The sequence below is a fragment of the Pelobates fuscus genome, chromosome 2 (genome assembly GCF_036172605.1).
Source record: "Pelobates fuscus isolate aPelFus1 chromosome 2, aPelFus1.pri, whole genome shotgun sequence".
Classification (NCBI taxonomy): domain Eukaryota; kingdom Metazoa; phylum Chordata; class Amphibia; order Anura; family Pelobatidae; genus Pelobates; species Pelobates fuscus.
In genome coordinates, this window is record NC_086318.1 from 251105471 (window position 1) to 251120612 (window position 15142).

General features: G+C 36.8%; 1 protein-coding gene across 4 annotated transcripts in view; it reads left to right on the plus strand.

Moving 5' to 3' along the window:
* The window catches only part of MAP3K4 (mitogen-activated protein kinase kinase kinase 4), a 175598-nt gene that overhangs the window by 141354 nt on the left and 19102 nt on the right, over positions 1–15142 (plus strand). For all 4 annotated transcript variants that reach the window (XM_063443339.1, XM_063443338.1, XM_063443340.1 and 1 more), the window contains 5 exons: positions 2233–2424; positions 3200–3270; positions 7708–7824; positions 8283–8442; positions 9004–9126. In XM_063443339.1, the coding sequence (XP_063299409.1) occupies positions 2233–2424; positions 3200–3270; positions 7708–7824; positions 8283–8442; positions 9004–9126 (663 nt within the window). The remainder of the gene's footprint in view (positions 1–2232; positions 2425–3199; positions 3271–7707; positions 7825–8282; positions 8443–9003; positions 9127–15142) is intronic.

Sequence of the window (15142 nt, forward strand, 5' to 3'; positions counted from 1 at the left end):
TAAAGCAGTATTACTGGCAGCGGTTCGAGAAAAAACTCTGTATGCCTTTGAAGGCCAGGCACTTACCTTTTATAATGACCTCTCTGGGAGCACGATGGCTTGGAGGCATTCCCCGAGGCCGTTCACGACTTTTCTTAGACAACACGATCTGCAATACAGATGGCTCCTAAAACGCACGCTAGCGGTTATCTAGGGGGACTCTCGGCACACAGTGCACAACCTGAATAAAGCATCAGCCCTTCTGGAGGCCCTGGGGCTCCCACAGGATTTTCTTGCACTGGAGCCACCCAAGACGATATCATTCATGACCCACCGTTGGGACCTGGCTAGAGCAATCACCTTTATCCCGAGACAGCCCATACAGGGTGAAAGTGCAGCATTTGCCACCTGAAGTTGATCTGTGTTTTACCACACCTGGCTTGAATGATTTACTTTTACTTTTGATAGTTGTTATATTTTACTTCTGCTTCAAAGAGCACTTAATTAACCCACACACAGACCATTCACCACTCTCACACTGATAGATCGGCCAACCAGACAGATTTCTCCAGGGGCCCAAAAGAAATCAGAAGAGCTCTTTCAGATCTTCAAAGAACCCCTATTTGCTAAATAAGCAAAGCAATGAGTATGCTGGGTCTGTTCACAGCTATCCCTGCAGTAAAAGGAGCAAGACCTTTACAATGGGAAATATTACAAGCTTAGCACCAAAGACCACATATAAACGTAATAGTCTCTTTCGATACCCTGGTACATCTAAATTGGTGAAAGAAATCCATTTTCATTACAGGCTTGTCTTCTGAAGGCATGCAAACACAAAGCTCAATCAAGACAATGTTACTACAACTTATACATAAGCAGACAAGGGGGTACAAGAGTAAAAACCTTTTTCAGATTTATGTCAACAAATTCTCTTTTGGGCAGTAGTGATAGATTTGGCGAACCCGACAGATTTGATGGTCACAAGACAAAGCAGAAAGCGAAGACAATTTGCGTCCCTGCACAAAAAGGACTTTCCCGATCATTTGGAAGCCTTTTCCATAACATGGGATTTCAAACTGAGATACATTTTACCATATATTGTTCTCATTGCAAAAATTCTCAGAAAAATTTGCCACAAGAGAGCATGTGTGTTGGCCATAATTCCTTACTGACGAAAGAGGAGCTGGGTCTCCTTAAAAATGGCAGAGGACAGAATTTGCAACTTCCTGTGGAAACTCAGCTGTTGGAGAATAAGGAGATTCCACTAGAAACACTTGTAATGTTCAGTCTTATAGTGTGGATTCTGCAAGGATGATGCTAGAATACCAAGGCCTCAAAAGATTTAGTTGACGTACTACTTAATTCCACTTGGAAATCAACATTTATGATTTATTTACGTATGTGGAACAAATTCCTCTGATGGTGCTGGGAAGAAGGCTGTGATGGCCTGAATCCTTCTATTCCGAATAGTTCAAATTTTGTGAAATTTTTCAAATCCGTTTTTTCAACAGGTTTGAGCATCTCAATCATTAAGGTGCAGATCAAACTCTGGGTCGTGGGACTAGGGCTATATAGCGATTTAACACCTAAGTGACAGAGAATTGAGCAGTGGTGCTCTTTGTGATAAGATGAGGATTCACTTGATTGCAATCACATTGAAATGTATAATTGAGGCTTCCATAAAAGCTTTCTAGAGCTGCAATTTAAACATATATTTATTTTTTTTGCAAGAAAGTCTGTAATGCAGAATTATAATTGGTTGGGAAGAGCTTAAAGCTTCCGAATCCACACCAACTAAATTTGTACCTCAAATCTACACACTAACACCCTTTTTAGACTATAAAATGCAATCTTAATAGGTTGAAGTAGGCAGTTATTATATAGACCCTGCATAATTATTTAGTCTGATGTGCAATAAGATTTTTTTTTTTTTTTACGGTGTGTTGACTACATGAGAATTGTTTACAGCGGTTGAATTTGTAGTTGCATATCTGTCTTACCTGAACAAATTAACTGTTTTAACTAGTTATATACAATTAAGAGAGAATCACAACAAATTATATATCTGCAATATACCGTAATTGCATTTCATTCTGCTTGCATAAATTCATTCATATGTATGCACTGTTTAATGAAAGCATACAAGTGAAAAAGAATGCTGAGCACTTGTATGGGAAACCATCCATTACATAACATTCACAAACCTCAATGTTAACATAAATCATCATACAGACTGTATATATTTTGTTACAGATACAGCAGCCAGGCAAAGACCAATGGATGCCATTCAAAAATCAGTCCTTTTATTTGAAGATGAGCGGTACAGGCAAATGCGAAGTAAAAATATAATTGGACAAGTCTGTGATACGCCAAAATCCTATGACAATGTTATGCATGTTGGATTGAGGAAGGTGACATTTAAGTGGCAGAGAGGAAACAAAATTGGTAAGATTGCAATTTAAATGTGGTTTCAGGTACATACCTTTATGATACATTTCAATGCAAGCAAAGATAACTGAGACACATCTGTGAGGTGGAGGATGTTGCTCTACGTACAGTTAATTTAAACCTGGCAACAACCTTTGTTTTATAGGTTGTTCATGGATATATAGTATATACATTTGCACAATCTTAGTTTTGTTTTTTCTGTTATTTACTTATCCTTAAAAATAATGAAAATAAAGTGAGATTGCACCTTATCTAGCAATATGTTGCTTTTGAATTAAAATATATATATTTTGATTGCAAATTGTCACATACAGTAGATATGTGTGTTGTTCTACTTAGTTAGAATGGTAACCTGGCCTAAACATTAGGCCTAGGTTAGAATCGAAACATAATTATGTTCTCTACAATAATTATGAAAAAATAACCTACACAGTCTTAGAACAAAAACATGAACATAAAACACATTTATAAAATAGTCCTCTTGAAATGAAAATAAAATCATTTATAACTGGTCAATGTAGGTATGTTAGGATATCACATTCTAGAGTTCAGTTTAGCTCTAGTAATTATTTCTAATTGGTTATGTGTTTTTCTGTTTTAATTACCTGACAATACTTATGGATTATTTTTCTCCCTACCATTTCTAGCTTGGTGTGTAAGGTTTACACTTATTTGACTTTTTTATTTTCATTTTTGTTGATTATTTATAGTGTTGCATCTCAGTGTAACTTGTTCTGTTGTTTTTCTTTTTGTTTTTGTTTTTTTGGTCTAGGCGAAGGCCAGTATGGCAAAGTCTACACTTGCATTAGTGTTGATACTGGAGAACTTATGGCAATGAAAGAAGTAAGTAGCTACATATGGTTTAGTTTTTTTTTCTCTCCATTTGTTTCTATTCCATTCTTGCAAAAAAAAAAAAGTAGGAAGCCACCTTCACTCTTTAATTGGATGTTATTAAAATGTCTTAATAATAATGAATATAAACACTACTGTTGTATTACTAAATGTGTAATTATTTTTAAAAAGTGCAGATTTAAATAGACTTTCATAAATTAACTTGTTACACTTGTTACATGTTTGATGATTCCAGTCACTTCCTGGATCGGCAGAAATGTGCGTGATGACGTCATCACGTTCAGAAAAAAAATAGTCTGGAAATAATAGCAAGGCAGCATTTTAAGCTATCAAAACACACAAACGTCAGCAAGTGATGGAAAAAGCACACTTATGACCATCAGAGTAATTTAAAGCAACATTCATTACTATAATAAATACTTGAGCACATATAAATTCATAAAGCTATGAAGCATGTTTCTAAAGATACAATTAAGTTTATGCCAAGCACTAAGGCATATATACAATTGCAATATATATGTGCATAGCCAGGGAGAGCAGAATTAACCGCACAGATTACCCAACCAATGAAGTGTATAATACAATATAAAAATAACGAATTAAGTAGAAAAAAACAAATATATAAACAGAGACCACCCTCACTATCTTGTGAGGGTGAAAAACAGAGTGCCATTCCAGATGTTATAAGTAAGAGGGACGAACTGGCTGGAGACATAGCAAGATCATGCACTAGTAAGATACAAAAGTTATATACATACCCTGATCCAGGGAGCATCCCGAAGCGGGCACAAAGGTGTATCTAGAGGAACCAGTGCCACTCAAGCTTTCTCATTGAGACCAGGAGGTGCATCCAGCGAACTTCTTTTTGCAACAGTATTTTTTCTCTATTTCCTCCTCTCGTGAGTGGGTGTACCCTTTCCAATATTTGGTAAAGTAGTTGAGAGGCATTATGTCTATTTTCTCTAAAGTGTTGCGCGACTGGTGTATCAGAAGTAGGACTGCGAATTGCAGTTTTGTGCTGAGACACACGATCTTTGAGCAAGAATAGTCTTGCCCACATAGCCAAGCCCGCACGGACACTTGAGAAAGTAAACTACAAAATCAGTTTGGCAAGTAAAAAAACCTTTTAATTTAATACGCTGTCCTGTCCTGGGGTGGGTGCAAAATTCCCATTTAAACCACTACAATGATTGCTGCTCAAACAGGGATATGTTCCATAAACAGGTTTGGAGATAAAGTCTGTTTTTTTTTTGTGGTCAGAGAGTCCGCCCTAACTACCATGTCTTATAGATCTCCCTCGCTTATTAGCAAATATTGGGGGATTTTTAAAGAGATGTCCTGTATGTTTGTTGGATTGCAATATAAACCAATTCCTCCGTATGATCTTTTGTGTTTGATGTGAAAGTGGTGAGGAGGTACTTACAAATGGGATTCTATCCTGTTTGGGTTTGTGAGTCATAGAGAGCAGCTCTTCACGGTTCATACCCAGAGCCTTGCGTTTTGCTTTTTGTAAGAGGCGGGGGTGATTCCCCTTGTCCAGACTTTTTTTTTTTTTTATAAAGTCAGTCAGACGTTCATTCACGATGTTGTCATCACGAACAATTCTAAAAACTCTCAGGAACTGGCTGTATGGGATAGAACAAATCTGCTTATGAGCATGGAAACTATTCTTATGTAACAGATTATTAGAATCTGTAGGTTTTGTATATAAATCAGTGCACAGGGATCCATCATGCTTACTAACTAGTACATCCAAAAAACTCACAGCAACAGTGCTAGTAGTAGTAGTAAACCGGATGTCCCTATGGCAGTGATTTAAAAAGACCAGAAAGTTATTACGATCAATCTGGGTACCATGCCAGAGTAAAAAGCAGTCATCAGTGTACTTTACCCACTTCCTGTCATGCAAAATTAAAAGCTTGTGCTGGTAAACAAACCGTTCTTCAAAATCGGTCATAAAGAGGTTTGCATACAAGGGAGCCATATTGGCCCTTATCGCAGTGCTTTTAACCTGTTCATAAAATATTGACATGTACCAAAATAATTTTTTTCTCGGAAAAATCTCAAGCAGTTGAATTACAAAATGGCACAGGTTCATGTCTACAAGAACAGCGGGAGAGTTTGTCACTTATTAACCTCTAACCTTCATCGTGGGGTATAGAGGTGTAAAGACTGGACACATCTAGTGTCACCAGTAAGTCTGTAGGGTCAACCTGTAAATAGTGAATTTTTTGTAAAAAATCTTTAGTGTCTTTAATATAAGAGGTGCCAGAAGTCAGTAGGGGTTGTAGAAACTGACCTACAAAAATAGCTGAAGGCTGAAAAATTTAATCTGTACCATCCACAATGGGTCGACCAGGGGGATAGCGTGCATCTTTAGGGACCTTTTGGCAAATGTATAAAAGACAAGTGTTCTGGGGAACTTGTTAATCAGAAAAATATTGTGAATTTGTAATTATTTCCTCTTGGAGAGCCCCCTCTACTATGGTCTGAATTATCTTAGCCACGTGTGCTGTAGGGGGTCATTCTTTAGGACCTTATAATTAGTTCTCTCACCCAACTGCCTCATAATCTTGTTATGGTAATACTGTTTATCCTGAATCACAATCAAACCGCCTTTATCGGCAGTTTTGTCTATATCCTGGATTTTGTGCAATTTGCTTCCATTGAGATGCATTGGGAAGTCTGTAATTCGGCAGCCACAGGAGAGGGCTTTCCAAGATTACAGACAAGAAAACTGCAGGCTGTTTAGATATACAATGATGCATTTATTTTTATTTGGGCAGTGGAGAGTCCCTTCAATTCTTAAATCTTTGACATACATGCTTCAATAGGGAATGTCAGGTAAGAGTTTACAGTCTAAGGGGGAGGGGAGGAGGAGAGGAAGGGGCACAAAGTACAAATGAGCTGCTTAGAAAAGAGAAACAACTACATAATTTCTGGCATATGACATGGAATTTAATAGCACTGTGATAATTTTAGACATCCACGATCAGATCATAGAACATGATACTTCTCAGTTAATGAAAACCTCTTCTGATGTTATTCTTCATTATTTATTGTTGCCTGGATACAAAACAACAAGTCCTGACCTACATCCTGAGGCATGAGTCAATTCTGGCAGCACAGAATACAAGCAGAAAAAAAGAAAACCTGTGCAAAACATAATCAATTTACACACAGGCTGTTTTATGCACAGTGCTAACATTCTACTGTGACTTTCCTATTTTGTGTCATTGGATTTTTTTTTATCTATTTGTTTTTTTTATGGCATTCATATTGTGTAATTTGTGATAGTACTCTGGTTCAAATGTTTCTGTTTGTGAACATCTTTGCAAGAGAGCTATATTCTGTTCATCATTCTAACTCCATGCTGTATGTTTTTAGCTCAGGGCTTGAAATTGTTTTTGGAATCTAGGAGCCAACTAAAAATGTTTGTTGTTGGTTTTTTGTTTTTTGTTTTTTTCTTTAAACTAACAAAACTTTATTTTCAAAAAAAAAAAATGAAATTCTTAAAAGGATGCTATAGTCACCAGCACCACTATATCTTAGTGTAGGTGTATATAGCCCGTCCCTTCAAACTTTTCAATGTAAACAAACTGATGCCTAGTAACATCTCTAGTGACGGTCACTCAGATGGCCACTAGATGTGCTACTTAGTCTCCTATATTCAGAGGCTGCACGCTCTCCATGAAAGTGCTGAATGTTCCCTACAGAGGTGTATTTATTCAATCCATCTCTATGAGGAGATGATGATTGAGACAGTGCAGTGTTTTGCCGTGCATGTGCAAAAGCATTCCAATGCATTTCTATGGAAAGCATTGAGTTGGCTGAGATCATCAAGATTGATTGACTCAGCCATGTAAGTGGGGCCAGCCACTGTGAGACTGGCACGATGTGGGGAAAAAGTGAATAAAAACACCTTTCCCATGTGTCACCTAAACAAACATACTCCCTGACAAACGGATACTCACAGACACACACACGCCTTGTTTTGACACACTGACAGACATACAGGCATACTGACAGACAAACACACACAATCTCACAGACACACACGTTGTTTCAAACACTTGCAATTTTTTTATTTTATTATTATTTAAGTCCAAAAGCGGCAATTAGTTCAAGAAGAATTAGGATAGAATTGGATACTTTGGCTGTTTCAACAGAATGATAAACACGGAATCCAGACTGAAGTGTGTCAGAGAGTTGGATTCGAGGTCTGTCAATCTCGCATACACTTATGTTTCTAAAGCATTTTATTGCAACTGTAGCATCATAAGACACGTTTTGATGGTAAAAAAGCATGGAGTGACCTTGTAATTGTTTTTTTTTTATTATTATTTTTTTTTTTATTATTCAAAGTTCAGTTTTTATATTTTGTATTAAGCCTTCAAGTAATGCCCTTTTTATTTTATTTTTTTACAGATACGATTTCAACCAAATGACCACAAGACAATCAAAGAAACTGCAGATGAATTGAAAATTTTTGAAGGCCTTAAGCATCCCAATCTTGTACGATATTTTGGAGTTGAGCTTCACAGAGTAAGTTGAATAATGATCTGGTGAATAAACAGGAAACAATTTCAGTCAGCTTTGCTTCTAGTTCAAATTTGGTTGTAAATTTAAAATTCAGTTAGAATTCCTGACATTTCTCACTTTGAGTAGCCATGGCTGTTTTTCATCCTGCCTTCAATTCTTTTATGCACTTTGTGAGAATCCACCAGGTCAAACGATTATCCTCGTAACCCTTCCACAGTAAAGTATTAATGGCAGCAAGTAACCTTTTTTTCTAGTTGGTTAAGACATCATTTTTATGAAGTTTTTGCAGAGTATTTAATTAAATTGTATTTAAAACTGGGGGAGGGGTTCACATTAATATTTTTGATTTGGTTCACTTAGACACATTGACCCCTGTTAAAAATGTATCTTTTTATATTAGGATTTGTGAATACGCTTGATTTTAGAAAATCTTGTTGAACATTGTGTGCTTATATTTACAGGAAGAAATGTACATATTCATGGAGTACTGTGATGAAGGTACTTTGGAAGAGGTTTCTAGGTTGGGCCTACAAGAACATGTCATACGACTTTACACAAAGCAGATCACCATCGCTATTAATGTCCTACATGAATATGGAATCGTTCATAGAGACATCAAAGGTACATTTTATTTAATGGTTTTTTTTGTCAGATTATTCATAAATAAATTAAAATAGGAGCCCATCTTTTTTTATTTGGCTACAGGATTTCCTAGTAAACCACATTTTCACCATGGATATCATTTGTTTATGGTATATCCATGTTTTCCCTGTAGAGAGAATCAAAAAAACATACCTACCTGTGCATGAGCCTTGCACATGGCACACACAAGTGGAACGAAACGGACACAGCAATAAAGAAGTTAAAATTCCTCCTTTACTGTGTCAAACCTAGAGGGGTGCTTTATAACTTTTACAAGTCACTGAACACACAAGCAACTCTCTTCAGGAGAGTGGGTGCAAGCATGACAAGTTACTTTGGTGATTATTAACCCTTTAAGCTTCCATTACAAAAATTTAGACACAAACTGTGTGCAGTGTTCATTTTGGAATGCATGAAAATGGTTGGAGTATTGGTTTTGTCTCATTTTTTTCAATAGCTAAGTTGCCAGCAGCAAATCATTCTTTGCTTGCATGCGTTTTGTAACCTACAAATATGCTTGATTTTCTTTTAACATTTTAGGAGCAAATATATTTCTTACATCCGCTGGTTTGATAAAACTGGGAGATTTTGGATGCTCTGTTAAGCTGAAAAATAATGCACAGACCATGCCAGGAGAAGTGAACAGCACTTTGGGGACAGCAGGTAAGAAACTGTTTGCCTCACTTTATTTTATCTACCCTCCATGAATTTACTTGCAGTGATTTATTTTTCACTATGACATGGAAGCTTCACATGTGTTTCAGCACTCTCCAGAGCCATTACTTAGTAATATGTCCATTTTATCTGGTTTTCTATATAGATATGCTTTGCAAGTAGATATTCCTAAATTGCAGTTAGATCTTTTTAATTAATCTTGCAAATAGGAGAAAACAAGTTTTTTGTTTTTTTTCGTTTTTTTTTCTTCAAAAAAAAAAAAGGTGAAAATGTAAGTATTCCCCTTTTCTATGATTCCCTATGAGAAGCTATCACTTCTGCTTTGAGTGAGCGCTCAATGCAAATGAGAAATGTAACCCTCTGGGTGCTCTTGTTTTTTTTTTGTTTTTTTTTTTGTTTTGTTTTTTAACATCAGAGAGGCTTCTGTCCCATGAGTATCCATCGCTTAGTAATGGGAAAGATGCCAATTCATCATATGTTGTTATATGCAAAAAGGAAGTTCTCTATAAATTTTCATTTATATTCAATTTATTTGTATTATTATTATTAACGTAAGACCGGCCATGGAGGATCCATATCTGGTAGTTATCGTATTCTATATTAACCAATAAATTGGTACATAGCTCCCCTAACCGTATCTTATCAGACTATACGAAAAACATACATAAAAAGGAAAAAAAAAAAAACATAAAAAAACGACGTACTCATTCACACAGTGCATCAGGGGCATTAAGAGAAGGGGAAAGAAATAAATAAAAACCCATAGTGTTAAAGACCAGTTTTCTTTTAGAATATTATTAATTATTGGTTAATGGATATCTCAGTTGCCCAGGGTTCCCAGATCTTGATATATTTGCTTGTCATATCAAGATTTCTATATATCTGTTTCTCCATTAGACGTTGGTATGCTATTTGATATTCCACCTCTTTCCATGAGGGTATATTTATAGTTTTCCAATATCGAGTCATACAGGTTTTAACTGCCATTAAGATATGAATTATTAAATATTTTGTGTTTTTAGTTTTGGTAGGGATATTCATATGTAGGAGAAATAATTGTGGAGAAAGGTCCACCGTTTTTTTAAGAATAGTATTAATTATTGTTGATGTCGCTCGTTTTAAAGGATCGAGAGCATGACAATCCCACCATATATGTCTAAATGTTCCTTCACATCTTAAGCATCTCCAGCAAAGAGGATCTGTAGGAGAGTGGAATCTTGCAACTCTCGCTGGAACCATATACCACCTATGGACCAATTTAATCTGTAATTCATACAAACTTATACTATGTATCGCTTTCGTGAGCAAATTAAATGATTCCTTCCATTGGTCCAATGAGAACTCCTTTCCGATATCATTTTCCCATTTGAGCATAGATTTAATTTTTCCCTTATTGTATCTATTATATAAAACCTTATTTATTTTTGAAACCATATTATTCTTCTGTTCTATATTAAGAATATTATCTATAAGTGAAATATTGTGAATTGGATTAGATTGTAAAAAATGTTTGATTCTGATATATGTGAACAGTTCATTATCAAAACCTACTGTATTTATAAGAATTTGTTGAAACGTTTTTATTTTAAGATCTGGTTTCAGAATGTCTGTTAATTTTATGAAACCATTATCTTTCCATTTTTTAATGTTAATGTCCTCTATATATATTTGTATTATTTCAATTGGTGAATTTATAGTTAGATATTCTTTAATCTGTAACTTTTTCTTTAAAGTTTGTAAATTAGAAAAAATGTCCAGTATTATCCTATTTTTAATGTTTAATTTGTGAAATGTTGGAGGATCAATCCAATATAATAGTTTAATATCCGAAATATTACTCGAGATTTGTTCTTGATCTATCCACATATTATCCTGATTGTTATAGTTATTCCATTCTAGGATATGGGAAAACATGATTGCGTCATGTACTTGATTTACATCTGGGAATGATATTCCACCGTCCCTAAATTTTGTAGTTATATATTTCAGGGCTATTCTTGATTTTTTTTTCCCCCAAAGGTATTGTGAGAATATTTTTTGATACTCTTTTAATATATCTTTTGGGACTTTCATGGGAATGGTTCTCATTATATATTCAAGTTTAGGTAGTAAGTAATGTCTAACCGCATTTGATTTCCCTATCCATGATACATATAAGTTGTTCCATTTAAGTAACGTATCTTTCATATCCTTAAGTAATGGGTGATAATTAATTTGAATTATTTGATTCCAATCGAAGCTTATTTTAACTCCTAAATATTTTATGCTCTCCCTCGACCAAGTGAATGGGAATTTAGATTTTAAAGTTGAAAGTTGTTGTTCAGGTATGTTAGTATATATTACCTGTGTTTTATTTACATTTATTTTATAATTAGAGATAGATCTATACTTTTCAATTAGTTCCATAAATTGGTATAATGATTCCTCACAGTCTGTTAGTGTCAAAATTATGTCGTCTGCATATAATAGAACCCTAACTTGTTTACCGGCTAGTTGGATCCCTTGGATTTTCCGGTCCAGTCTGATGGCTGCGGCGAGTGGTTCTATAGTTAGGGCGTACAACAATGGGGCCAGGGGACAGCCCTGGCGTGTGCCGTTATTTACGTCAAACCAGTCTGATGTAATACCCCTACCCATAACCCTTGCTGTAGGGTTGGTATAGAGAGACCAGATTAAGTCGTATATAAAATCCTGGAACCCAAATGCTTTGAGGACCCTCGACAGGAACAACCAGTTTACCCTGTCGAAGGCCTTCTCTGCATCAACTGCGACGAATATCGATGGAATTTTATTATCTTCTATTACTTGTGTTAGGTTTAAAAGCCTACGGACATTGTGAGCTCCTTTTCTACCTATTATAAATCCAGCTTGATCTGGATGAATTAACGTCGGAATGATTTTTTTTATTCTATCAGCTAATATCCTTGAAAAGATCTTTATATCAATGTTTAATAGCGAAATAGGTCTATAGTTTGATACAAAATGTGGGTCTTTCTCTGGTTTTAAGATAGGAGTAATCATTGTTTGTAACATTTCCTTAGGGAATTTTTTTAAAATTCTCACTTCGTTATAAACTTTGAAAAGAAGAGAGGCTATAGGGATAAGGAATTTTTTATAAAAGGAATCCGTTAGACCATCTGGTCCAGGAGCTTTCCCTTTACGGAGTGATTTTATAGCGTGGGTAATTTCTGTTATGGATATAGGAGATTCCCGGTCTTTGATCGGTTCTGCATTAATTTTTGGTAATTTGCAAGTGGATAGGAAGGTGTCTATCTCGTCAGTTGTTTTGGTAATCTCGGGTAAATTATATAATGACTTATAGTATTGACCAAATACTTCCCCTATTTCATTTGGTGACAAATGATCTTTTTTATTATATTTAATCTTTATAATCCTTTGTTGTCTTTTTTTGAATTTTAATTTATCAGTAAAGATTTTACTCGTTCTATTTTCTCCGTGGTACCATAGTTGTTTTTTTTTTTTTTTTCAATGTTTGTGTTTATTGAAAATTTTCCGAAATATTAAGAAAAAAGAAAAGTAACATGGGATACAGAAAGAAGAATGGGGAGGGTATACGGTACAATACAGTATGATGGCATTACATGTACAGTCATATCGATGGATTTATACATTCAAATAAACATGTATACGTTTAGAATTATGCTATAACAGAGTCGTTATATACGTACAGTGGTATGGTGAGTGTCTGAAATGCCAACCATGGTGGATTTTGCGCTGGTTAAGGTGTTGGCGATTTCACTAGACATTATTCAAGCTTATTGCGATGTTTCAGATAGAAACGTATGTACCTTTACACCAGGGGATGGGGAGACAAGGAGGTGGGATGATAAATACAGGAGAAGGGGGGGGGGGAAGGTATACAAAGAATTAGTCCCTGAGTGTTATAGACCCAGTTATGTTCTGGCATAGTGACGGTGTTGTTTGAGGTTGGTTATCGAGGTATTGTAAGGCCTAGCAAATTGGCGTAGCGCAGTTATCTTAAAATCGTATGGACGTGGCGGTTATAGCGGCGAGACTTTGAGCTTTATCACTTGTTTACGATGTGCCTGCCAGTTTGTCCACCTTTTGGTATATAACTCTATTTGGCCATTCAATCTGTATGCCATCCCTTCATAGTCAGCAATAGCGTCTAATCTGTTCCATATTTCCAGGAGGGAAGGAACCTGTGTACTCTTCCAGTGGCTGGCTATGCTTATCTTAGTTGCTGTTAACAAATGTATGATCACCCATCTATTGTTATCTACAAGTAATGTAGGAGAGAGGTGGAGCAGGTAACATTCCGGTGTAAACGGCAGTTTGCGTGCTGTTAGCAGTTCAACAGCTCGGGCTATCGCTAGCCAGATTCCCTTTAAGGAAGGGCACTCCCAGAATATGTGTCTCATGTTTCCCTTATGAAGCTGACACCTCCAACACAAGTCGGGCACAGAAGGGTAAATGTTTGCTAACCTGGTAGGCACGAAGTACCACCTCATCAGTATCTTGTAGTAAGCCTCCCAAAGATTTAGACTACGGGATACCCTTTTTGTTGTCTGGATCGCCTGTAACCATAGTGGGGTAGGTATATTGATATTGAGTTCTGCTTCCCATTGTTCCATGTATTTGTGTTTATGTAGGGGGTCTGCATCGTTTAGTGCCGAGTAGCATAAAGATAGTGGCTTCAGGTGTGGTTTTTTCCCTATACAGTATAGGCCAAAAGCCGTCAATTGTGACTCGTCACTATGTTGCGTGTGAAGGGATTGGAGAAGGTGTTTGGTCCTAAGGTATGTGAAAACGTCCTTATGGGGGAGCTCGAATTCTTCCTGAAGGACTGGAAATGGCTTGATGCCTTCTCTCGAAAATAGTTGGGATATTGACCTTATACCTTTTTGCATCCAATGATTTACATTGATATCGTCTGTCAGTTCTGAAATCGTGTGTATTGGGGCAAAGTGCAGAATGTTGTCCACGCCTGTGAGCTTGTGGGCCCATTTTTTCCAACTGTCTATTAGAAACTTCGTACTGGCCAGGGGCTTACGCTCGTGTGGATCCCATGCATGGAACGATCTCAACATAGAATGCACCGTGTATGGTCTAATGCATACGTTCTCTAGGGGGGACCAGATACGAGGGGTGGAACTTGACAACACTTCTAACCCTTGGGCTAGCACTGCCGCCCTATAGTAGGCTTTCACATTTGGGGATCCTAGACCGCCCTTGTTCGGGGACAGCCACGTGAGTCGTCTGGCTAGTCTCGGGGGTTTCTTTTTCCAAATATATGCATTAAACATGTTTTGGAATCTTTGGATTATTTTATCACTTAGAGGTATGGGTATGGTGCGAAATAAGTAAAGGACATGTGGCAGGGCCATCATTTTAATCGTGTTGATTCTCCCTAGCCATGAGATTTCAAGGTTTTGCCAAGTGTCTAATTGTGCTTGGAGTTTGTAGGTTAAGGGGATATGGTTTTCATGGGTCAGCTGATGATGTGATTTAGTGAGGTTGATTCCCAGGTACTTTAAGGAGGTTTTCCTCCAATCAAAGGGGTGATGCATCTTGAGTGTCTGTAGCTCTGTTGAGGTGATATTTATGGGAAGTGCTTGAGTTTTTTTAAGATTATTTTTATAATATGATGCTCGTCCGTATTGTAGGAGAAGTGCCATCAGGTGTGGGATTGAGGAGGTAGGTTTGGTGAGGTAAAGGAGGATGTCGTCTGCGAATAGTGCTATTTTGTGGGTGCCTACGGGTGTGGATAGACCAGCTATGTCTTGATGTTTTTTGATATGCATTATGAGTGGTTCCAGACAAAGTATAAACAGGAGCGGGGAAAGCGGGCAGCCTTGGCGTGTGCCATTGCTTATTTGGAATTTATTTGAAATGAAACCGGAGTTGAAGATTCTTGCTGATGGGGATTGGTACAGAGCCATAATGCCCCGCAGGGTTTGTATTGAGAGGCCCATTTTGGACAGTGTAGCCTCCATGTAAGTCCAGTTCAGGCGGTCGAATG